The 24,943-nt window shown below is 44.4% G+C and overlaps 2 protein-coding genes across 3 annotated transcripts in view; both read left to right on the forward strand.

Annotated features, from left to right (window-relative positions):
• Positions 1-1,313: 1,313 nt before the first annotated feature.
• On the forward strand, positions 1,314-15,283 carry LOC135100383 (uncharacterized). Of its 2 annotated transcripts, none has more exons than XM_064003205.1 (10): positions 1,314-1,397; positions 11,018-11,148; positions 11,550-11,595; positions 11,854-12,030; positions 12,577-12,730; positions 13,224-13,368; positions 13,508-14,043; positions 14,354-14,437; positions 14,621-14,763; positions 14,947-15,283. In XM_064003205.1, the coding sequence occupies exons 2-10, from the start codon at positions 11,123-11,125 to the stop codon at positions 14,968-14,970; spliced, it is 1,335 nt and encodes a 444-aa protein (XP_063859275.1). In that variant the 5' UTR covers positions 1,314-1,397; positions 11,018-11,122; the 3' UTR covers positions 14,971-15,283. The 2 variants fall into 2 exon arrangements, with proteins under 2 accessions (XP_063859275.1, XP_063859274.1); XM_064003204.1 differs by lacking the exon at positions 1,314-1,397 and adding an exon at positions 9,864-10,015.
• LOC135100384 (uncharacterized) overlaps positions 14,971-24,943 on the forward strand; it is a 54,252-nt gene continuing 44,279 nt past the window's right edge. Inside the window, exons 1-6 of the mRNA XM_064003206.1 lie at positions 14,971-15,118; positions 15,697-15,851; positions 16,237-16,353; positions 16,905-16,986; positions 17,499-17,615; positions 18,434-19,167. Coding sequence (XP_063859276.1) covers positions 15,810-15,851; positions 16,237-16,353; positions 16,905-16,986; positions 17,499-17,605 — 348 coding nt within the window. The 5' untranslated portion in view covers positions 14,971-15,118; positions 15,697-15,809 and the 3' untranslated portion in view covers positions 17,606-17,615; positions 18,434-19,167. The remainder of the gene's footprint in view (positions 15,119-15,696; positions 15,852-16,236; positions 16,354-16,904; positions 16,987-17,498; positions 17,616-18,433; positions 19,168-24,943) is intronic.

The following is a 24,943-nucleotide window of genomic DNA, read 5'->3' on the forward strand; positions in this document are numbered from 1 at the left end:
TATTTGGTAGTTTATTAATATATTTATAATTAAAAATAAAAATTGCATAAAATATGAAAGGCATTGCTATAGTCGGAGTCGTAATTTTCCTTTCTAAAAGATGCAACCATAGATTTCTTTATAAAGGAGTCTATGATATACCTTGAGGCAACGAATTAAAAGGATTGTTTATACCTCGTATAGAGCGAGACGCAGCCGGAACCGAGGCAGGACGCGGCGTGGTGGTGCGCACTCAGTTCTCTGAATCCATCTTTGGCGTATCTGTGGACTCGCTGATGCCGGGGAAGCGTCGGCGTCTCCTGAACCTCACCGTCACGCCACACACTGGGTAGGTTTGCAGTCATGTGTTTGAAGGTGCCAATACTTCATTTGTTTCGAAAAAAAGTTTTCTGTAAAATGTCTTTTCAAGCACTGATAGATTACATTAGACAATTGTTTATAACCATGAGTCCTCTCTTAACTTTCAGAGAACACTGGCAGGTGAGCCTACATGTGCCAATTATCTCTACAGCCCTCGAGTGGGAGACGAAGCTCTGGAAAAATCAGGGCAAGCAACATTGGGAAGTTAATGGGGAAGTCAAGTCTACCAAATCTGACATATCGTTAGAATTCGTTCACTTCAAGCAGGAGAAGCAGGACGAGGAGACTCAGGTCACGGATGACAGAGGTGAGGCTGGCAGGTGTGATGCTGAAGGTTGTGGGGACGGCGGTGTCAAGGAGCCAAAAGCCAAGTCGCGGCACCACGTCGACAGTGATTGCGACTCAGATTTAAGAAAAGAACAGACAGTAGACCAGAATGAAGTTTGTAGTGGTCGAGATCCTAAATCAGAAGACTTAAAGCAAAATGATCATGATTCCGTAATGGTAAATGTAAACGAAGAATGTTCCAAGAAAGCGGAGTGTGATGGACCGGAAGAGTCAGTGTCAAGTGAAGCTGTTCAAGAGACTACACAAAAATTAACTTCCCGGGTTTTCAGCCTTTCTTCCAACATGAAGACTTACGGTAAGTACGTCCACACTTCATGTAGAACGAAATTTGACTATTAAGGCAAAATTTAATGATACGTTTCTTATGATGTTAGTAAGTCCTTTTATTCAGGTCTTTTTATATACTTGATTTCTTGCAAATAAGAATATATAATTAAAAAAAAGTTGTTCGCTATACCTTTTGAAATCATAACTATTTGGATAGTACTGTTCTAATATTTTTTGTCGGTCGCGTCATCAGTGCCACAGTAGTGTACTTGAGTTGTTTACTTACCTGTACCTCACGACACCCTCCCTTTATCTCCCTCCACGCACCGCACGCATAGTCTCATCTGACGGAGGACGCTGGATTCGGATCCTGCAGCGCACACACCTGGCATTCTGTCCTCGCCTTGGCTGGAACTTGAACCGTGAGTGAACCGGAGCCTGAGAAGCGAAAGTTCAAAGCAAGAGAGAGAGAGAGAGAGAGAGAGAGAGAGAATGATGATTTAAACTATACAAGAAAAATATTGCAATAGACTTTTTTTTATCACTCGGAATTCTAGAAATATTTCGGTTCAATCGTGACTGGACTGGGTAGGAGGTAGCGTGGCGGTGTGGTGTTGGGATGTATTGATGGTGATGGATACCGGTCCTGCAGAAAAGGTGGTAGTCATGGCGGTGGATACCTGTCCTAAAGGACAGGTGGTGGCATTGGATACCCATCCAGCAGGGCAGGTGGTGGCAGTAGATACCCGTCCACAGAACAGGTGGTGGTAGTAGATACCCGTCCAGCAGGACAGGTGGTGGCGGTGGATACCCGTCCAGCAGGACAGGTGATGGTAATGGCGGTGGATACCCGTCCAGCAGGACAGGTGGTGGCGGTGGATACCCGTCCAGCAGGACAGGTGATGGTAATGGCGGTGGATACCCGTCCAGCAGGACAGGTGGTGGCGGTGGATACCCGTTCAACAAGACAAGTGATAGTCATAGCGGTGGATACCCGCCCTGCAGAACAGATGGTTGCGGTGAATACTCGTCCTGCAGGACAGGCGGTGGCGGTGGATACCCGCTCTGCAGGACAGTGGTGGCGGTAGATAACCGTCCAGCAGGACAGGTGATGGTCATGGTGGTGGATACACGTCCAGCAGGACAGGTGGTGGCGGTGGATACCCGTCCAGCATGACAGGTGATGGTCAAGGCGCTAGATACCCGCCCTGCAGGACAGGTGGTGGCGGTGGATACCCGTTCAGCAGGACATGTGATGGTCATGGCGGTTGATACCCGTCCAGGAGGACAGGTGATGATCATGGCGGTGGATACTCGTCCAGCAGGGAAAGCGGTGGCGGCGGATACCCGTCCAGCAGGACAGGTGGTAGTCATGGCGGTGGATACCCGTCCAGCAAGACAGGAGGTGGCTGTGAATACCCGTCAAGCAGGACAGGTGGTGGCGGTGAATACCCGTCAAGCAGGACAGGTGGTGGCGGTGGATACCCGTCCAGCAGGATAGGTGATGGTCATGGCGGTGGATACCCGGCCTGCAGGACAGGTGGTGGCAATGGATACCCGTCCAGCAGGACAGGTGGTGGCAGTGGATACCCGTCCAGCAGGACAGGTGGTGGCGGTGAATACCCGTCCAGCAGGACAGGTGGTGGCGGTGAATACTTGTCCTGCAGGACAGGCGGTGGCAGTGGATACCCGCTCTGCAGGACAGTGGTGGCGGTAGATACCCGTCCAGCAGGACAGGTGATGGTCATGGCGGTGGATACCCGTCCAGCAAGACAGGTGGTGGCGGTGGATACCCGTCCAGTAGGATAGGTGATGGTCATGGCGATGGATACCCGGCCTGCAGGAAAGGTGGTGGCAATGGATACCCGTCCAGCAGGACAGGTGGTAGTCATGGCGGTGGATACCCGTCCAGCAAGACAGGTGGTGGCGGTGAATACCCGTCCAGCAGGACAGGTGGTGGCAGTGGATACCCGTCCAGCAGGACAGGTGGTAGCGGTGGATGCCCGTCCAGCAGGACAGGTGATGGTCATGGCGGTGGATACCCGTCCAGGTGATGGCAGTGAATACTCGTCCAGGCGATGGCAGTGAATACCTGTACCGCAGGACAGGTGGTGGCCGTGGATAACCTTCCCGCAGGACAGGTAGTGGAGGTGAATACCCGTCCAGCAGGACAGGTGGTGGCGGTGGATACTCGTCCTGCAGGACAGGCGGTGGCGGTGGATATCCGTCCAGCAGTGGATACCCGTCCAGCAGGACGGTGGATGACTGTCCAGGAGGACAGGTGATGGTCATGGCGGTGGATACCCATCCAGCAAGACAGGTGGTGGCGGTGGATTCCTGTCCAGCAGGATAGGTGGTGGTAATGGATACCAGCCCTGCAGGACAGGTGGTGGCGGTGGATACCCGTCCAGCAGGACACGTGATGGTCATGGCGATGGATACCCGCCCTGTAGGACAGGTCGTGGCGGTGGATACCCGTTCAGGAAGACAGGTGATGGTCATGGCGGTGGATACCCATCCAGCAGGACAGGTGATGGTCATGGCGGTGGACACTCGTCCAGCAGGACAAGTGGTGGCGGTGGATACCCGTCCAGCACGACAGGTGATGGTCATAGCGGTGGCTACCCGTCCAGAAGGACAAGTGGTGGCGGCGGATACCTGTTCAGCAGGAGAGGTGGTAGTCATGGCGGTGGATACCCGTCCAGCAAGACAGGTGGTGGCTCTGCATAACCATCCAGCAGGACAGGTGGTGGCGGGGGATACCCATCCAGAAGGATAGGTGGTAGTAATGGCGGTGAATACCCTTCCAGCAAGATAGATGATGGTCGTGGCGGTGGATACCCGCCCTGCAGAACAGGTGGTGGCGGTGGATTCCCGTCCAGCAGGACAGGTGTTAGTCATGGTGGTGGATATCCGTCCAGCAGGACAGGTGGCAGTCATAGCCGTGGATACCCGTCCAGCAGGATAGGTGATGGTCATGGCGGCGGGTATGGTGGATACCCGCCCTGAATGACACATGGTGGCAATAGATACCCGTCCAGCAGGACAGGTGGTGGCAGTGGATACCCGTCCAGCAGGACAGGTGGTGGCGGTGGATGCCCGTCCAGCTGGACAGATGGTGGTTATGGCGGTGGATACCCGTCTAGCAGGACAGGTGATGGCATTGAATACCAGTCCAGTAGGACAGGTGATGGCATTGAATACCAGTCCAGCAGGACAGGTGATGGCAGTGAATACCTGTCCCGCAGGACAGGTGGTGGCCGTGAATAACCTTCCAGCATGACAGGTAGTGGCGGTGAATACCCATCCAGCAGGGCAGGTGGTGGCGGTGGATACCCGTCCAGCAAGACAGGTGGTGGCGTTGGATTCCTGTCCAGCAGGATAGGTGGTGGTAATGGATACCGGCCCTGCAGGACAGGTGGTAGCGGTGGATACCCGTCCAGCACGACAGGTGATGGTCATGGCGGTGGATACACGTCCAGCAAGACAGGTGGTGGCTGTGAATACCCGTCAAGCAGGACAGATGGTGGCGGTGAATACCCGTCCAGCAGGACAGGTGGTGGCGGTGGATACTCGTCCTCCAGGACAGGCGGTGGCGGTGGATACCCGTCCAGCAGGACAGGTGGTAGCGGTGGATTCCTGTCCAGCAGGACAGTTGATGGTCATGGCGGTGGATACCCGGTCTGCAGGACAGGTGGTGGCAAAGGATACCCGTCCAGCAGGACAGGTGGTGGCAGTGGATACCCGTCCAGCAGGACAGGTGGTGGCGGTGGATGACTGTCCAGGAGGACAGGTGATGGTCATGGCGATGGATACCCATCCAGCAGGACAGGTGGTGGCGGTGGATTCCTGTCCAGCAGGACAGGTGATGGTCATGGCGGTGGATACCCGCCCTGCAGGACAGGTCGTGGCGGTGGATACCATTTCAGCAGGACAGGTGATGGTCATGGCGGTGGATACACATCCAGCAGGACAGGTGATGGTCATGGCGGTGGATACCCGTCCAGAAGGACAAGTGGTGGCGGCGGATACCCGTTTAGCAGGACAGGTGGTAGTCATGGCGGTGGATACCCGTCAAGCAAGACAGGTGGTGGCTTTGCACAACCATCCAGTAGGACAGGTGGTGGCAGTGGATACCCATCCAGCAGGACAGGTGGTAGTCATGGCGGTGAATACCCTTCCAGCAAGATAGATGATTGTCGTGGCGGTGGATACCCGCCCTGCAGGACAGGTGGTGGCGGTGGATACCCGTCCAGCAGGACAAGTGGTAGTCATGGCGGTGGATACCCGTCCAGCAGGACAGGTGATGGTCATGGCGGTGGATACCCGTCCAGAAGGACAAGTGGTGGCGGCGGATACCCGTTTAGCAGGACAGGTGGTAGTCATGGCGGTGGATACCCGTCAAGCAAGACAGGTGGTGGCTTTGCACAACCATCCAGTAGGACAGGTGGTGGCGGTGGATACCCATCCAGCAGGACAGGTGGTAGTCATGGCAGTGAATACCCTTCCAGCAAGATAGATGATTGTCGTGGCGGTGGATACCCGCCCTGCAGGACAGGTGGTGGCGGTGGATACCCGTCCAGCAGGATAAGTGGTAGTCATGGCGGTGGATACCCGTCCAGCAGGACAGGTGGCAGTCATGGCGGTGGATACCCGTCCAGCAGGATAGGTGATGGTCATGGCGGCGGGTATGGTGGATACCCGCCCTGCAGGACAGATGGTGGCAATAGATACCCGTCCAGCAGGACAGGTGGTGGCAGTGGATACCCGTCCAGCAGGACAGGTGGTGGCGGTGGATGCCCGTCCAGCTGGACAGGTGGTGGTCATGGCGGTGGATACCCGTCCAGAAGGACAAGTGGTGGCGGTGGATACCCGTTTAGCAGGACAGGTGATGGCAGTGAATACCCGTCCCGCAGGACAGGTGGTGGCCGTGAATAACCTTCCAGCATGACAGGTAGTGGCGGTGAATACCCATCCAGCAGGACAGGTGGTGGCGGTGGATACCCGTCCAGCAAGACAGGTGGTGGCGGTGGATTCCTGTCCAGCAGGATAGGTGGTGGTAATGGATACCCGCCCTGCAGGACAGGTGGTGGCGGTGGATACCCGTCCAGCAGGACAGGTGATGGTCATAGCGGTGGATACCCGGCCTTCAGGACAGGTGGTCGCTGTGGATATCCGTCCAGCAGGACAGGTGATAGTCACGGCGGTGGATACCCGCCCTGCAGGACAGGTGGTGGCGGTGGATACCCGTTCAGCGGGACAGGTGATGTTTATGGCGGTAGATACCCATCCAGCAGGACAGGTGAATGTCTGGCGGTGGACACTCGTCCAGCAGGACAAGTGGTGGCGGTGGATACCCGTCCAGCACGACAGGTGATGGTCATGGCGGTGGATACCCGTCTAGTAGGACAAGTGGTGGCGGGGGATACCCATCAAGCAGGACATGTGGCAGTCATGGCGGTGGATATCCGTCCAGCAGGATAGGTGATGGTCATGGCGGTGGATACCCGTCTAGCAGGACAGGTGATGGCATTGAATACCAGTCCAGCAGGGCAGGTGATGGCAGTGAATACCCGTCCCGCAGGACAGGTGGTGGCCGTGGATAACCTTCCAGCATGACAGGTAGTGGCGGTGAATACCCGTCCAGCAGGACAGGTGGTGGCGGTGGATACTCGTCCTGCAGGGCAGGCGGTGGCGGTGGATACCTGCTCTGCAGGACAGTGGTGGCGCTAGATACCCTTCGTACAGGACAGGTGGTGGCGGTGAATACACGTCCTACAAGGACAGATGGTGGCGGTGGATACCCGGCCTGCAGTACAGGTGATGTTCATGGCGGTGGATACTCGTCCAGCACGACAGGTGATGGTCGTCGCGGTTTATACCCGTCCTACAGGACAAGTGATGGCGGTGGATACCCGTCCTACAGGTCAGGTGGTGGCGGTGGATACCCGTCCTACAGGACAGGTGGTGGCGGTGGATACCCGTCCTACAGGACAGGTGGTGGCGGTGGATACCCGTCCTGCAGGACAGGTGATGGTCATGGCGGTGGATATCCGTCCTACAGGACAGGTGGTGGCGGTGTATACCCGCCCTGCAGGACAGGTGATGGTCGTGGCGGTGGATACCTATCCTGCAGGACAGGTGGTGGTGGTGGACACCTGCCCGTTCCGCAGAATTGACTTCCAATATCATTCTCCCTCCACTGAGGTGCTGTGGTTCAGGAGTACTCCTTCTTTTCATTTGACGGTCTCCTTTCCAATGTTCTGTGTTTTCACTGAAGGACGCCCTTCACGAAGTGGATGACGTCCATCGTGTCTATTGTGTGAGGATGCGTCAGATTTTCTCTTAGTTTATTCTAGTTTTGCTGTTCCCTGGTGGCTTGCCTCGTGACTCCCTGAACTGATAATTTAGTCCCTAAACTATCAGTCGTCCCTGGCAGCAGCCGACTCTGCCCTGGTGCAGGCATACTGCTGGTCTGAGTCCCACCTGGGGAACCTCGCCCTGTTCTGTGCGATCCTCACCCCCTCCTGCTACGAGAGCTGGACGTTGGGGTAAACAAACTTTTTATCGTATAAAACGATTTTAAAATTAAATACTTATTGTGATCCTCATCGGTGCGACAAGACATTTGTAGATTGAGTGAAGAGAGATGGTGAGGAAGGGATCGCAGGTTTGGGGCGTGAAGGGTGAGGAGAGAGAAGGCACGGTGTGTGGAAGGTTTGTTTGGAGGGGCTGTTTTGCCATAACAGGAAGGTGTGGCTTTAAGAAGAAGAAGAAAGTGAAGCAGCAGCAGCATAAAAAAAAAGAGTGCACATGTGTGTACAGATTTAACTGGGGCTTAAGAAAAAATAAATAAAATGAATAATTGGAAATTGATTGTAGTGTGTATACTTTATATGCACATTGTCACTACTACTACTAGCCTACTGGCTCCTTGTAGCTGCTTCTTATTAATTCTCTCTTCCAGCATTATTGTAACTATAAATCTCTCTTCCAACATTATTCTAACTATAACAAGAATTTATAATAATTAGGAGAATATTGATGACGTGGTAAGCATGATGGCAAATATTTACATCTTTGTTTCTTCCATATATCGCTTTATATTACTTCCAAGGTTTTCCTTCTGCGTTTGTTCCTTTTCTTTCTTTCAGGCTCAGAGTGAGCATCGTAGGAATGGCAGCCATCTTGATAGACTTGTAAAAACTGGGAACACCACCGACAGCTTCAGCAGGTCCTGGCACTGGTTCTTCAGTGTTGAGTGGCAACCGTTCATTTGACAAAGAATAGCTGTTTCAAGGGTTTAGGGAAAAAAGTTTTAAAGTTACAAGTTTGTTCACATTTTGTCTGCTCGTGTGTGGAAGTAATTTCGCAGTCTGTCAGTAGCACATCGGACTGCCCTCCGTCTTGTATCACTGAGCTGCTGCATTTATTTATTTTTTTCAGGTCACTTTTTGTTTGCTCTAGAACAAATCTTAGAAGTTATATGAGTAACTAATGTCCTTGAATTCATTGTTATTTTCATTTGTTTATTTATTTATTTATTTTTTCCTTCTTCTTCATCATCATCTTCTTTTTCTTCTTTTCTTCTTCTTCTTCTTCTTCTTGTTCTTCTTGTTCTTGTTCTTGTTCTTCTTCTTCTTCTGCTTCTTCTTCTTTTTTTTTTCTTCTTCTTCTTCTTCTTCTTCTTCTTCTTGTTTTTTGTTCTCCCGCTTCTTCTTTTTCTTCTTCTTCTTCTTATTATTATTATTATTATAATTATTGTTATTATTATTATTATTATTATTATTATTATTATTATTATTATTATTATTATTATTATTATTATTATTATAATTATTATTATTATTATTATTATTATTATTATTATTATTATTATTATTATTATTATTATTATTATTATTATTATTATTATTATTATTATTGTTATTATTATTATTATTATTATTATTATTATTGTTGTTGTTGTTCAGACATTCCGACAAGCTGGATGAGGAGGTGAGAAGAAATACAAGTGTTGGGAGGTGAGTTTATTCCCGACTAGTTCCCCTGAAGAAACTTGTGCGAAACTAGTCGGGAATAAACTATCCTCCCAGCACTTGTTTCTTCTCACCTCCTCCTCCATTATTAGCATCATTATATTCCGGAATTACTAGTAAGTAGTGACGTCAGTAAATTTGCGAATGACACCAAATTACGAAGATAAGACAGGACTGGATAGAAAGTATGATTGGACAGAAAAGTGTGAAATGAAATTCGATATCAATGAGGTAGCGTTCTCTACGTAAGAAGTAAGAGAGAGAGAGAGAGAGAGAGAGAGAGAGAGAGAGAGAGAGAGAGAGAGAGAGAGAGAGAGAGAGAGAGCGGGGATGCACAATATATAACAGCAGCTTAAAGGCCAGGGAGATAGCTAAATCTTCGAGAGAGAGAAAACAAAGTGATACTACAAGTCTGCGGCCTATAAAACAGTGCATTTAGTGCTTTGATAAGGCCTCTCTTACATTACGGTGTACAGTTGTGGCTGTGCAAAGAAGAGTGACTAGGATGATCCAGGGACTGAAAAAAAAAAAAGCTAGTCACTGGAATGGTGTAGGGAGCGTGGTGATACGATAGAGGTATTTCGATATCATTAAGGTAGGCTTTACCTCCTCATACGGTGTTCCATCCCTCGAAGTAATAATAATGATAATAATAATAATAATGATAATAATAATAATAATAATAATAAGTGAATTGATAAGTAAATACATCCGCCAATTCATGATGACTTAAGATTTCTCGGCCTGGGTGCTGGACCTTACAAGTCTCCTGATACTTCATCTCCTTGCTATTCTTGTGTCATGTGCCTTACCCGAATAGAATGGCTGGCGGGGGGGAGGGGGGGAAAGGTGACAGGCGAGGTGTAGGCTGAGGGTCATGGCAGGGTTAGTTGGGAGAGCTCAGCCCCAGTGAACGCTCGTGTGTGTCAGCTGAAGGACACCAACACTGCCCGGTGATCCATCTGGGTGGTGCCAAGCGAGGAACATGTACTGGTGTTTTGGTGAGTAGATTAGGTAGTGGTGATACGAAGAGATTTAACAATACGGCCCTTAGATGTTCTTCCATATGATGTATGCTAACAATCGTGTGTGTGTGTGTGTGATGGGAATAAGGTACCTAAGTTTGTTAGTGAACACGTACTATTATTTAGTATACTATCATTTGCTCCTTTACTTTACTGAAAACAGTACGGTTCATATTGAAAGCATGTTATAAAACTACATTGTGGTTTGTAAGCATGAACTCTGCCGTCTCCCATCGTCTGCAGCAGTGACTACGTGAGGTGGAGACTAAAGGAAGGGGAGTAGGGGAGCTGCCAGGTGCCTCCACATGCCCCACAATTGCACGAGGGAACATTCTTTTCTTGTTCTTTCACAACATCCTCACTTTATTTTACCAACCGTGATTCAAGTAAGAGAGAAATCCAAACAATTTTAAACCGTCAAATAAACTCACCGTTCGCGAAAATATTCTAACGTGTATTTTGAAATTGCCGCGTGACTGGATATGTAAGGGAAAGTGGAAAGCCAGGAAGCGCCACAAGCATAATGTTATTCAGTCTTGGAAGATGATTGAGTTACCCCGGTTAGCATCCAAAACTGGAAAGGTGTGGATATTCTTTAAGTAAAACGTCGACCTGCTATACCATGGAACTGAGGTTTCATAAGCGAGTGGGGTTATTCGTCCTAGTGGAAACATTGTTGATTGACCATTCTATAATTATCATATTAGCCAATATAACAAATAGTTTACCTAAAGGAACTGGTGTGTGATTATTGTACGACACTATACGCAGATTATCAACTTCCAAGAGGAATTATTCTGCGATTACGTTGGAAGTGGTAAACTATTCTGTAATTATCGAACTTACCGCTATAAAGAAACTCTATCTATAATCATCACTAATCCGAAATTATTGTACTCGACACTACAAAGATAATTTACATGAACGAATGAAATGTGTATTGTCATAAACCATACAACCATCTTTCCCTTACTCTAGGTGCGGCGTTGATGCTGGTAACAGTGGTGGGGATCCCGGCACACAGCCAGCAGGCATCGGCAGCATCCTTCCGCCTGGTCACCGCTTACACGTTAAACCGAACTGATGACTCCACTCAAAACATTTCTCAGGTAACACTTAATACACCGCACCGAAGATGGATAGATAAGTACTATTACTTGTATATTTTCAGTCTTAAAGTTAGAGAAAAGTGTGATTTTCTTTTAATGAATTGTACATGAATATCTCAAAAGCTCATGGAAGGATGCATGAACTTGGGAAAGGTTAGGAATCACTGCCCTATATGATATACCAATAGCGTGAAAATAACAGCTATAGGACACTTCTTTATTACATGTCTATAAATTCAATATAATGACACTATTTGGTCGTGGTCCTTCAGCGACATGTCATTTAAGTGGTTTGGTTAGGGTAGAAATTATATCTAAGTGAACTAATGTATTAGAGAGAGAGAGAGAGAGAGAGAGAGAGAGAGAGAGAGACTGAAGCTTCAACTTTTCTTGTATTTCAGAGTGGGGACCTCTCCCTCCACCCGGTCCCTTACCTTGGCTGTGCAGGTGGGTGGGTGCATAACCTAACGTGTCTTAAAAGAAGGAACAATACACTAACTAAATTTAATGACGTTTTTTTCAATTTAAGACTCAAGATGAACACCTGCTGGAATAAATCACACACACACACACACACACACACACACACACACACACACACACACACACACACACACACACACACACACACACACACACACACACACACACACACACACACACACCTCCTCCCACTCGCCTAATGTAAGATGTCGTTGTTCACAGACTGACCTGACTAACTGTGGATGCAATGTCACCGGGAATTACTCAGGTCGCGTCCTCCAGGTGACAGGTGGCTACACAGGTGATGCGCTCAAAGTCGTGGCGCAGAGGTACCAGCATGTGGGGGGCGTTGGATCAGCTGAGGAGTTGGTGAGCGTAGCGTGGCACCCCGAGGAAGAGGTGAGAGAGCGTGAGAATATTACCTTATAGATTTTCTTGTTATATATATATATATATATATATATATATATATATATATATATATATATATATATATATATATATATATATATATATATATATATATATATATATATATATATATATATATATATATATATATATATATTGTTTTGTCTTTATTTTTTTTTTATTTTTCCTGTATGTCATGTTTAGTTTTATCTGTTGCCTTGTCTTCCTATATTTATTTTTATTTGGTAGTTTATTAATATATTTATTCATTATTTTCTTTTAATGCGTATGCGTGAGGAAGACTTGCAAAAGGCAAAAAAAAAAAAAAAACTATTTAAATATCCATAGTTTCTGCTTACAAAGTACCACAGCAATAGAAATCTGATCTTTAACATTTGCATCTCATTATTATCTTCATATATTACATACTACCATTGCTTCATCATTCCTATAGAAAAAAAAAAAAAACATACAAAATTCTTGTCATGCCACTTTGAAATAAAAGAGATGAGGTCACACTATTCCTTCCTCTAGATGCTGTTCATGGCGGCTCCCAGGACCACCCTCAGCCTGGCCAGCGGGCATGAGGGCCAGGCGGGGCAGTGGTGGCGGCTGTGGTTGAGAGGCGGTGAGGAAGAGCGCGGCAAGGCCTCCAGTGGTGACCCCGCGCCGCCTCAGCTTGACCAAGGTGTGTAAGTGTGTGTGTGTGTGTGTGTGTGTGTGTGTGTGAAGAGGTGGAGCTGATGGGCCTCGCAGTGTATTGAGTGTACGTATACATTTTTATTAAACAGGGAATTATTGTTATTATTATTATTATCATTATTACTATTATTATCATTATTATTATTATTATTATTATTATTATTATTATTATTATTATTTGGTGGTTTAGATCCTCTGCAAACCTATATTGCTTTTCATTATCTCAAATCAAAATTAAATAGCACTGCGCAAGATATGACCGTTAGTTAAGATTTTTTCGGTTAAATTTAATGTTAGGATGGGAAAAAAAAAGAAAAAGAAAAAGGAAGAAATAAAAATTGCATAAAATATGAAAGGCATTGCTATAGTCGGAGTCGTAATTTTCCTTTCTAAAAGATGCAACCATAGATTTCTTTATAAAGGAGTCTATGATATACCTTGAGGCAACGAATTAAAAGGATTGTTTATACCTCGTATAGAGCGAGACGCAGCCGGAACCGAGGCAGGACGCGGCGTGGTGGTGCGCACTCAGTTCTCTGAATCCATCTTTGGCGTATCTGTGGACTCGCTGATGCCGGGGAAGCGTCGGCGTCTCCTGAACCTCACCGTCACGCCACACACTGGGTAGGTTTGCAGTCATGTGTTTGAAGGTGCCAATACTTCATTTGTTTCGAAAAAAAGTTTTCTGTAAAATGTCTTTTTAAGAACTGATAGATTACATTAGACAATTGTTTATAACCATGAGTCCTCTCTTAACTTTCAGAAAACACTGGCAGGTGAGCCTACATGTGCCAATTATCTCTACAGCCCTCGAGTGGGAGACGAAGCTCTGGAAAAATCAGGGCAAGCAACATTGGGAAGTTAATGGGGTAGTCAAGTCTACCAAATCTGACATATCGTTAGAATTCGTTCACTTCAAGCAGGAGAAGCAGGACGAGGAGACTCAGGTCACGGATGACAGAGGTGAGGCTGGCAGGTGTGATGCTGAAGGTTGTGGGGACGGCGGTGTCAAGGAGCCAAAAGCCAAGTCGCGGCACCACGTCGACAGTGATTGCGACTCAGATTTAAGAAAAGAACAGACAGTAGACCAGAATGAAGTTTGTAGTGGTCGAGATCCTATATCAGAAGACTTAAAGCAAAATGATCATGATTCCGTAATGGTAAATGTAAACGAAGAATGTTCCAAGAAAGCGGAGTGTGATGGACCGGAAGAGTCAGTGTCAAGTGAAGCTGTTCAAGAGACTACACAAAAATTAACTTCCCGGGTTTTCAGCCTTTCTTCCAACATGAAGACTTACGGTAAGTACGTCCACACTTCATGTAGAACGAAATTTGACTATTAAGGCAAAATTTAATGATACGTTTCTTATGATGTTAGTAAGTCCTTTTATTCAGGTCTTTTTATATACTTGATTTCTTGCAAATAAGAATTTATAATTAAAAAAAAGTTGTTCGCTATACCTTTTGAAATCATAACTATTTGGATAGTACTGTTCTAATATTTTTTGTCGGTCGCGTCATCAGTGCCACAGTAGTGTACTTGAGTTGTTTACTTACCTGTACCTCACGACACCCTCCCTTTATCTCCCTCCACGCACCGCACGCATAGTCTCATCTGACGGAGGACGCTGGATTCGGATCCTGCAGCGCACACACCTGGCATTCTGTCCTCACGTTGGCTGGAACTTGAACCGTGAGTGAACCGGAGCCTGAGAAGCGAAAGTTCAAAGCAAGAGAGAGAGAGAGAGAGAGAGAGAGAGAGAGAGAGAGAGAGAGAGAGAGAGAGAGAGAGAGAGAGAGAGAGAGAAAAAAAAAAATTATTTAAACTATACAAGAAAAATATTGCAAAAATATTTTTTAGCATTTTGAATTCTAGAAATATTTCGGTTCAATCGTGACTGGACTGGGTGGGAGTACGTGGTGAACACCTGGGAGTGGGGCAACATGGTGGTGAAGGCGGAGTGGGGCGTCTCTCTCCTGCAGTGGTACCAGAAAACTTTCAGCTTCTCTTTCGACCAGGTAAGTTCCACCTCTCTCTCTCTCTCTCTCTCTCTCTCTCTCTCTCTCTCTCTCTCTCTCTCTCTCTCTCTCTCTCTCTCAGTGGATATTTTCATGCTGGATAATTATTTTAGGTGAGGAATCTTTGTGGGTAGAAATAAGTCATTTTTTTCTTTTTTTCTCCTCCTTTGTGTTCACCTCCAGGCGGCGGCGCTCCCCTCCACGTAGCTGGTCCTGGATTTCCGTGACTGGTGGAGCTACAAGGTGTGGCTGAAGTGGCCGGTCCTCGCGTCCTCCCTCGCCGCTTCCCTCACGCTTGGTCGCGACAGTCACACACTGCTGGGCGAGTCAGACCGTGTGGGGGTGACGTGGGAAGGCAAGGAGAGAGTGACGGGGTGGATCAGCTCAGTATTGAATGATGCTCCGTGTTTTTTTTGTTCGCATGACTTGATTGACTCGACTTTTATTGTTTGTCTTTATCTTGTATCTTGAACTTGCTAGTGGGGATTATTGTTATAATTGTTATTATTATTATTATTATTATTATTATTATTATTATTATTATTATTATTATTTATTTGTTTATTTTTCTTTTGGTATGATTTTTGTAAAGGATTATATTTTGTAACTTCATCTGATTTGTTATTCGTTGGTTCTTTATCGTCCCTGATTCTCTCTCTCTCTCTCTCTCTCTCTCTCTCTTTTTATATGCACTTTCTTTTTCATTATCAACTACTTTACTATTTAATATTACTGCATTAGTATTCCTTATTAATTTATTTAGTTTTACCATCATTGTGCTCAGCTTTACTTCATTATACTATTTTTCCTTAGTGTTTATTAATGTATTTTTTTAATCTATCTTTATTCATTTATCTATTTATTTATTATCATTATTATTATCATTATCAATATCATCATCATCATTATTTTCATCCACAAATGTACTGTTAGTGAAGAAAGTGGACGAGTTTCTGGGTGAGGACGCCGGAAAGGTGGTGGCGCGGGTGGTAGCGCGACACACCCCTGCTGGCTTGGTGGTGACCTTCCACGCCGACACCGCCAGCATGCAGGAGCTCCACGATACCGTCACTGCCGTCCTTGCTCAGGTGCCTCGTGCTGGCGTCCTGCTGAGTGGTGAATGTGTGCTGACGGGGGTAGCGTGGTGGTGTAGTGTTGGGATGTAGTGATGGTGATTTAGTGTGGTTGCGGGGAGGTGTTGGTGGTGTAGGAGGTATATTATAGTGGTGATATGGTGGTGGTTCGATATGGGTAGTGTGGTAGTGGTGATGGTGGAGATGGTGGAGGTGGAGCTGTGGTGGTGTGGCAGTAGTGTGGTAGTGTGTTAATGGTGTAGTAGGTGCAGCGGTGGTGCTTCGAGTATTTAACATAATCATTTGCTAGTCGTTTAGTTTATTTATTTACTTATTAATCCCAACTGAACGTGACTGGTGTTCTTGATTCATGATGACGACGCCTCCACCTCCCCATCAGGCCATGGAGAGCCCTGACCTGTGTGGCGAGGTGCCTGACCACGCCACGCTTCTGAAGTTCCTGCACGACTTCCTTGGACAGTCACCGGCGAGTCTCTGGGCGGATCTGCTGCAGGAAGTAAGTGAGGAGCCTTTGCTGGGGTGGGAGGGCTACGGTTCTCAAGTATTTCTTGATGAATTAAGTTTTTACTTTGATGATCTGCATTGAAGTTTTGATAGGTCAGCTAGTTTAGTTAGTTAGTTGGTTGGTTAGTTAATTTTTTACATAGTTCGTTATTAACTGGTTTGTGATTAATTTGTTGTAAGTTACTAGTTAGTTATTGGTCAATGACTTAGTCGGTTAATCAATCACTCAGCTACTTATTTTGATACATAGTAAATTAATTAATTATAACTATAAAATAATTATTTCATTAGTACCTACTTAATGGTCATTCAATAAATTAGTCAATTATCAGTTAGTTTGCCTTTAGTTATGCACTATATCTAGTTAATTCATATATATATATATATATATATATATATATATATATATATATATATATATATATATATATATATATATATATATATATATATATATATATATATATATATATATATATATATATATATATTATACCTGCTCTTCATGCACACCCTTTTCCTGCCTTCGTTCCTTCACCCTAGGTCCGTCGCCTGCTGCTGGGATCTGACACCGAGGCAGACTTACATCACCTGCTGGAAGTTTTCAGGGAGGAAATGGGGACAGGTAATTAACAAACTCCTCCTCGCAGGTGTTGCATGTCTACCTGTAGCTGCTGCAGGTGACCGTGGCAGAGCAGGTACTGTTTCCTTCTTTACACCAGCATTCGGGCTGGTATAGATAGTTTCGGCTTTAAAATAGAAGCAGAGCAAAGACGAGACAATTCATAATGAAGAACTTCAAGAAAGAAGATAAATAAATAGATGTCTAGATAAGCTCTCAAAACACAACAGGAATTTTAATTAGGCAACTGCTCGTACGTATATTAGATGAGATCATTACCTTAATTTGAAACGCGAAAGTAACTCAAATTTGTTGCTCAGGTAATTACGTACTGAAAATAGAAAAAAAAAGAAAAAGAAAAAAAGATCAGGACTCTCCCCAGAATTTAATTAATCAATGCCAGTAAAAAATATGCAGTAACCGGGCAGGTAATCCTGATCCGGGCAGCGAACACACACACATACACACACACACTACTGCCACGCCAAGTGAATTTTTTTTTTTTTTTTTTGCAGCAGAAGGCGTAGGATTGTGGGAGGCAGTATGGACGATGCTGGAGCGGGCGGGGCTGCTGCGCCCGCGGCGAGGAGGTGGAGGTGGTGGTGCCCTCCGAGTGGATTAGGCTGGCGCAGGTGGGTGTTGTGGCTCGTGTTTTGAAAAGCTTTACTCTATCATCACGACTAAACTCCAAGGCCACAGTGATGATTTGGCGGCTTATCAAGAGTGTTTCTCGTGTTAATAATGTAGAAATATTGTTAATGTCACTAGAACAGTAAAAACACCCTTAAAAACCCGTCTAACTTCAACTGGAGCCATTTGAATGGAAAGGAGTTGCGCCACATGCATGTTTCAGAATATGGCTCAGTGAGTCATGGTGTGCTCAGTGGAAATATTAACTCTTTCAGTACTATATATAACATCCGAACCTCATCATATCCCTTCATAGACAATGGAGTGAATAAGACGTAATGATTTTGAATGAGTAGCTGTAGATTATTTAAAATGCTTTGATCACGAACGTATCATCCTTCACTTGATAAAGTCCCCCAATGACTTGTGAAATATAGTGAAGTCGATGCCGTGATACTGAAGAAGTTAAGAGAGCATGACGACCTAGATTCATTTCAAGTCGTCTGTGTTAGTCTTGAACCTTGTTGGACAGAATGTATCCCATTTGCTTATCTTTGTGACTGTTTATCTTAGTGGCTGTATAGAGGCTAGGGATGTAAGCTTAAATCCTTAGGTGATTCAGTTACTTTACGAAGCTGAACACAAAGTGATAGGCAGAATTAAGGTAAGGAATATTTTGACTCGTGAAAAAAAAATAACTGATTTTATTTCTGGAGAAAGTTTTACTGGGCTGTGACTTGTAAACCAATAAATATCTGGATTGTGATAAAAAGAGTCCTATTCCGGGTTAATCTAACAGTGCGCATGTATTCCTCTGCAGGGGTGGTTCACTTGGGCTGTCATGGGAGGCGGCGGGCAGTGCGAAGGCAACACACTGATGGTTAACCTGGTGGATGCGCTGGCGGAGACCCTGAGGCGAAGTGGCAGCGGGCAAGCAACCTTTTGACCCACCAGTCAGACAAACTTTTATGTTCGTTCTGAAGGCAAATCAAAAGCAGGAATTTGTTACCAAAACCATAAATAAATGACGTCATCGTACATCTGGCATCCATTCGTGTAGCTGCTATACAACACTATATTGTTTATTTATTTATTTTTTTACTTTGTGTTGATTAATTGCTTGCTTATTCTTAGAAAATATGTAGGCGATAATATCAACATAAATTATATACATGTATTCATTTCATTGGGACTATTCACTCCTGTTGCTACGTTCTCATGTTCGTTTGTATTGAAAAATGTTGCCTTAATTATCAATACACCCAACCATCAATAATTATTATAGTAATATCAAAATAAAATGTTCATTGTTAAATACTGGATCAAAATAAAGCCAATCAGGGACCTCGACACTTGCTTTACCATTTACGTAAGAAAGAAAACCCCGTTGAAAAAGCAGAATCAACTGGACTTCCGCGGGAAACTACAACAATCATCATCAGTCCACTGCCATTTCCTCCGCGTAAAAGCAATGCAAGATGTGCTACCTCGTTTTGGAGGTGTTTTCAGGACACAGGGAAGGAAGATGAAACCTGACTATCTTGCACCTCAAAGGTAAGAATGCCTTACAAATGTTAATAGTTGCTAGAGTCTGATTTTCTGTGTTTTAGTGCTGTGCAAGCTAATTATATAATGTCTACTCTACCAAGTCACTGATTGTACTGTAGATATAATATGCCCTTTTTTCGTGCCAAAATTGAAAAGAGCAACTGTTATATCAAAGTGAAAGCCTAGATCGTGTAAATCACACATGAAGTACAGGAGAGCAGGTTCTGGCACACCATATCAGGTTTCCGTTGTTGTCATATATGGTGTGGGCAATGACCCTGGTTTAGTCGTCCTGCTTAAGCCATGTGTGTATTGGTTTATAATTTTATCCATGGCATTGCGTCTGACATTATCATATGTTTGTATGTTTATGTTGTGGTTTTGTTTCTGACATTATTTCTGTTAGTATTATTCGTATATATATGTGGAGTGTGATGTGCGCTTCATGGCGTTAACTACCAATTAGGCAATCAGCCGTCTTGCCCGACCACTTGTATCACAACCCTAACTTGCCTCATTATTGACCTGTCATGCCGCGCTTCATTGCTTCCACTGTAACTCAAGTAGATCACAGAGAATACTGGGGTAAAAAGTTAAGTTTCGAGACTATTCCTGCTAATGAGGTATAAAAATCAAATTCATTATAAATATGTGTCGTATTGCCCGAAACTACACTAAAACTATTATTGAGATCGATAACCAGCTGAATAAGTTCCACATTAGCAGAAGAAAATATGTAGTGTTGCTGAATATTTTGTTACAGTAATTTATTTATTTTAGCATTTATAATTACATTAGTATGCGTTTGCGTAGTGGCCGCCCCGTTCTCTATGAAGACAGCTTGCCACCAACCGTCATACCGCTTCGTTGAGTTTTCTTGTCTTTCGTGTAGTCTTTGTTTAGATGGAGTGTGGCGTCATGGTGGGTGAGGGATGAATGTACAGTGTAAGAGGAGGAAGGGGAGGGGGAGCGGGAGGGGTAGGAGGAAAAGGAGAAAGCAAATGGTTATCTCGAAGTGATCGTCTACCTTGCTTCATGTTCTCCTCCTCCTCCTCCTTCTCCTCCTCCTCCTTCTCCTCCTCCTCTTTCTTCTCTTCCTTCTCCTCTTTCTTCTTTTTTTCTCTTTTTACTACTGTCATTGTTGTTGTTGTTGTTATTGTTGTTGTTGTTGTTGTTGTTATTGTTGTTGTTGTTGTTGTTGTTGTTAATGATGATGATGATGATGATGACGTTAATAATAATGATGATGATAATAATAATGCATTAGTAGCGTAACAACTTGCAGGGATTACTTCCTGTATGCAACTGATCTTCCTTCATCCTGCTTCGTCAGATAATGTTCCCATTTAGGCCGAGATAAAATATCTACACTCACAAAACGGCTCCCAGCTTTATAGCGCCTACTGGGAGGTGATGCTGACGTGTAGCATCACCTCACAGCCACATCCACAGATGTGTTAAGAAAATGAAAAAGAATGCCAGTTAGAATCTATTATTAGTAACGATCAGAGAAAATACAGATATAATATTTTTTCATTTGATTATAATGCATTTTTTATATGTTATTAGCTATACATCACAATATCTTTACATTTACATGACTATCTAGTGTATCGCCACAGCGCCATATGACCTCTGATGTCAGTCTGCCACCTTTTCATAATTTTAAAGCATTCAAATTCAGTAAGTAATTTGATAAGGCAAAATCAATTTCTATTCAACAAAAGCAAAAGTATAACGTTGTAGTAGTAGTGGTGGTAATGGTGGTGGTGGTAGAGATGGTGGTAGTAGTAGTAGTAGTAGTAGTATAACTGTAACAACAATAGCAACAAAACGAAAAATCATAAACACACACACACACACACAAAAAAAAAAAAACTTTCGCTCCCTTTTTCTCCCCCAATACTTTCACATACAGTTTAGAAAGTACCCCCTCTCCCCTTATATTCTTCCACACGGACACCCTTCAGAGATGACTCGCTGATGCCGGGGAGTCCTCACACACACAATCACCCTTGGCAAGCAATTATCATAGAATGGCAGGCGCGTAAGCCACCCACCAAGCCCCTTATTGCCTCGCCTCCTCCCCCGCGCGGCGCTGAATGGGGAAGTTGACACAATGAGCTTCGGGGGAGAGCGGGAAAGTTGACACAATGGAAGGCATCATAAAATGGCAGTAATTGGAGAAAGAGCCTGATGGCGGGATTGTGATAGCGGCCACTGATGAGAACCGTGGCCAGGCTATTTTGGGCTGGCTTTGTGACGTCATAGAGAGAGAGAGAGAGAGAGAGAGAGAGAGAGAGAGAGAGAGAGAGAGAGAGAGAGAGAGAGAGAGAGAGAGCTGGAATGAACCGCTTCAAGTAGTGATTCGAGACGCTTGGGATACTGTCATACACACACACACACACACACACACACACACACAGATTCAAAATAATGAAATAACACCCCAGAAAGTCGTAGTTGTGCAGTAGCGAAAAAGAAAAGTAAAAAAAAAAAGTTGTTTCGTGTTGTTAATGGTGGTGCAAAACATTAAAGGATGGAATAGGAGAGAAAGGAGAGAAACGTATGAGGAAATGAAGGAGAAACTAAAAAGAAGAGGAAAAGAAAGGTGGAGATGAAAAAAGAGGAGGATAGGAGTTAAATAGGAGAAAAGAAGGAGGAGGAGGAAGGTGGGAGATGAAATGGAGGAGAGTAGGAGATAAAAAAAAAAAGGAGGAAGAGAAGGAGGAAAGGGGGTGGGAGACGAGAAAGGACTACTGAAGGAGAAAAGGAATTACAGGAGAGGAAAGACGAGTCGTTTGATGGGAGATGGAAAGATGAAGGAGGAAAGAAAGAAAAAAAAAATAGGGAAAAAAACAGTAGCACGAGAGAAAGAATTCAGAACGAGAACTAGAAGATAGAAGAGCAGGATGAGCAGAAAGCTGAGGAGGAGGAGGAGGAGGAGGTGATGGAAGAGCAGGAACAAGAGGTGGTGGAAGAGCAGGAGAAGGAATAGGTGGCAGAAAGCGTAGAAGGAGAAGAAGGAGGTGATGGAAGAGCAGGAAGAGGAGAAGGAGAAGGATGTGATGGAAAAAAACAAGAGGAGAAGGAGGTGAAAGTAATGGAAGAGCAGAAGAAGGTGGAAGTAGAAGAGTAGGAGAAACGAGAAGATAGTGAAAGTGTAGGAGGAGGAGGAGGAGGAGGAGGAGGATGTGGAAAACCAGGATGAGGAACTAATGGAAACATAGAAGATGATGGAAAAGGAAGAGACGAAGGAGGAAGAGGAGGAGGTGGTAGAGGAAGCGTAGAAGCAGAATGAGGTGTAGGTGTGGTGTGGAGAAGGAGGAGGAGGAGGAGGTGGTGGTAAGCCTGTTTCTGGTGTCTCGTGATCCCCCAGTGAGTGCGGAGATTACCTGGTCTGGCGATACACTCACTAATAAACAGCAACAGCTCGGCTAATGCTGGATTGCCGTGCGATAAGAAAGACTGGCAGAGATAGTTTGCCTGAGATGTATTGTGGTTAGGATAATTCTCTCAAGCTGGAGTGAATAGCAAAGATTTAAGTATTATCTCTCTCTCTCTCTCTCTCTCTCTCTCTCTCTCTCTCTCTCTCTCTCTCTCTCTCTCTCTCTCTCTCTCTCTGTAATGTACCAAATGATGATAAGGAATAATATTTAGCACTCTTACGTGTCATCGGCGCCATATGACCCTTTTGTTGACGCACGTTAAGATTGTAAGTTAGTCAGTCAGCCAGTCAGTCAGTCAATCGGTCGGTCAGTGAGTCAGTCCGTCAGTCTTTTATGTCTTGCGAGTAGCTATCTTATCTTTGAAATTCTCCTTCTTAATGGTAACTTTGACATTTCCTTTTCCTCTATTTGTTTCCTTTCTTTTCTTGCTCTCTTTTTTTTTTCCTGTCCTGTTATGTGTTTTTGTTATTCCTCCTCCTCCTCCTCCATCTCTCTTCTTCTCTTAACCTACTACTAGTACTACTACTACTACTACTACTACTACTACTACTACTACTACTACTACTACTACTACTACTACTACTACTACTACTACTACTGCTACTACTACTACCACTACTGAGTATCCGACCATATAATGTTTTAGAGCCTCACGGTTCCTTAAACTACAGAAGGAGGAAGAGGAGGAGGAGGAAGAGGAGAAGGAGGAGGAGGAGGAGTAGATAGTAACCGAGAGAGGCGCGAAGCGTGAGAGTAGGTAGACCTATTCTCTCTCTCTCTCTCTCTCTCTCTCTCTCTCTCTCTCTCTCTCTCTCTCTCTCTCTCTCTCTCTCTCTCTCTCTCTCTCTCTCTCTCTCTCTCTCTCTCTCAAAAGTATGTAGAAACACAAAGAAAGTTTCGTGTTGTGTGCTGCTCTTGCCAAATAAACCTGTTATTATTATTATTATTATTATTATTATTATTATTATTATTATTATTATTATTATTATTATTATTATCATTATTATTATTATTATTATTATTATTATTATTATCATTATTATTATTATTATTATTATTATAATTATTATGTTATCATCATCATCATCATCATCATTATCATCATTATCATTATAGCAGTGGTAGTAGTAGTAGTAGAAGTAGTAGTAGTAGCAGCAGCAGTAGTAGTAGTAATAGTAGTAGTAGTAGTAGTAGTAGTAGTAGTAGTAGTAGTAGTAGTAGTAGTAGCTGTAGTAGTAGTAGTAGTAGTAGTAGTAGTAGTAGTAGTAGCAGTAGCAGTAGTAGAAGTATAAGAGTGAATCTTGGCTGCGGAATTTTATAAAAGACTGTAGTACAAAAAGAGGTGTTCGAAAAATTCTATATAGGTGGTTATGGGGAAAATCGTGCAGCACCGGAAGGGTAAAACAATGGCGGAGTGTGTTAATGTAAAGTGTAGGGAGCTAAGTGTTCTTGTTCCTTTGTGTGCTTAAGAGGAGGGGAGCAAAGTACTGGTGGGAATGAAATGAGGAAGTTATGTTTTGCTCTTTTCATTCGAGGAGGAGATGAAGAGATCTTATCATTTAATTGCGGGAGCGATGGAATGAAAAACACTTACTGAAAGATGCTGTTTTCCTTTTTATTTGGGTGAGGTGGCAAGTGGGTGTAGGTGAGGAAGAAGATGAGATTTTGAAGAGATAAAAAGAAAGTAATGTTTGCGAGATGAGAAGGTGTCATTTTTTTTTTTTTTTTTTACCTTTATTATTATTTTATTTACTCATTTATTTATTTTTTAGTCATGTGGGAAGTGAATGTAGATAGAAAAGAGGATAAAGAAGAGAAGTTCATTTTCTTTTACATTTTGAAGAGACAAGATGGGAGTAATGTTTGCAAGGTCAGACAGTGAAGCTTTCTTTTTTCATGAGTGAGTTAGGAATATGGCTACAAATAGAGGATGTGAAAAGAAAATATTTTTTAATCTATTTATTGAAAGAACAGGAAAAGAAACACGGATTATAAGGAAAGGAAGAAGCTGTACAGTCCTTCTTTCCTTTTAAGTGAGTGAGTTAGTCAGCGGTTGGAAGAGAAGATGGGCAAGAGGAGGAGGAGGAGGAAGAGGAGGAGGAGCAGGGGAAGGAGTTTCTTTTAAAGTGTAGATATAAAGGACTAAAGTACTAGATATAAGATGAGAAAGTTGTGTTTTCCTTTATTTTCATTATTCTGGTGAGTGGGGCGCTCGTTGGAGGAGGAACAAGAGAAGGGAGGAGTTGGAAAAGAAGCAAATAAAAAAAGGTAAGACTAAAGTACTGATAGCAAAGAGGTGAAGATTAATTTAGTTAAAAGTAGCCTAGTTGGAG

The sequence above is a fragment of the Scylla paramamosain genome, chromosome 5 (assembly GCF_035594125.1).
Source record: "Scylla paramamosain isolate STU-SP2022 chromosome 5, ASM3559412v1, whole genome shotgun sequence".
NCBI classification, from domain to species: domain Eukaryota; kingdom Metazoa; phylum Arthropoda; class Malacostraca; order Decapoda; family Portunidae; genus Scylla; species Scylla paramamosain.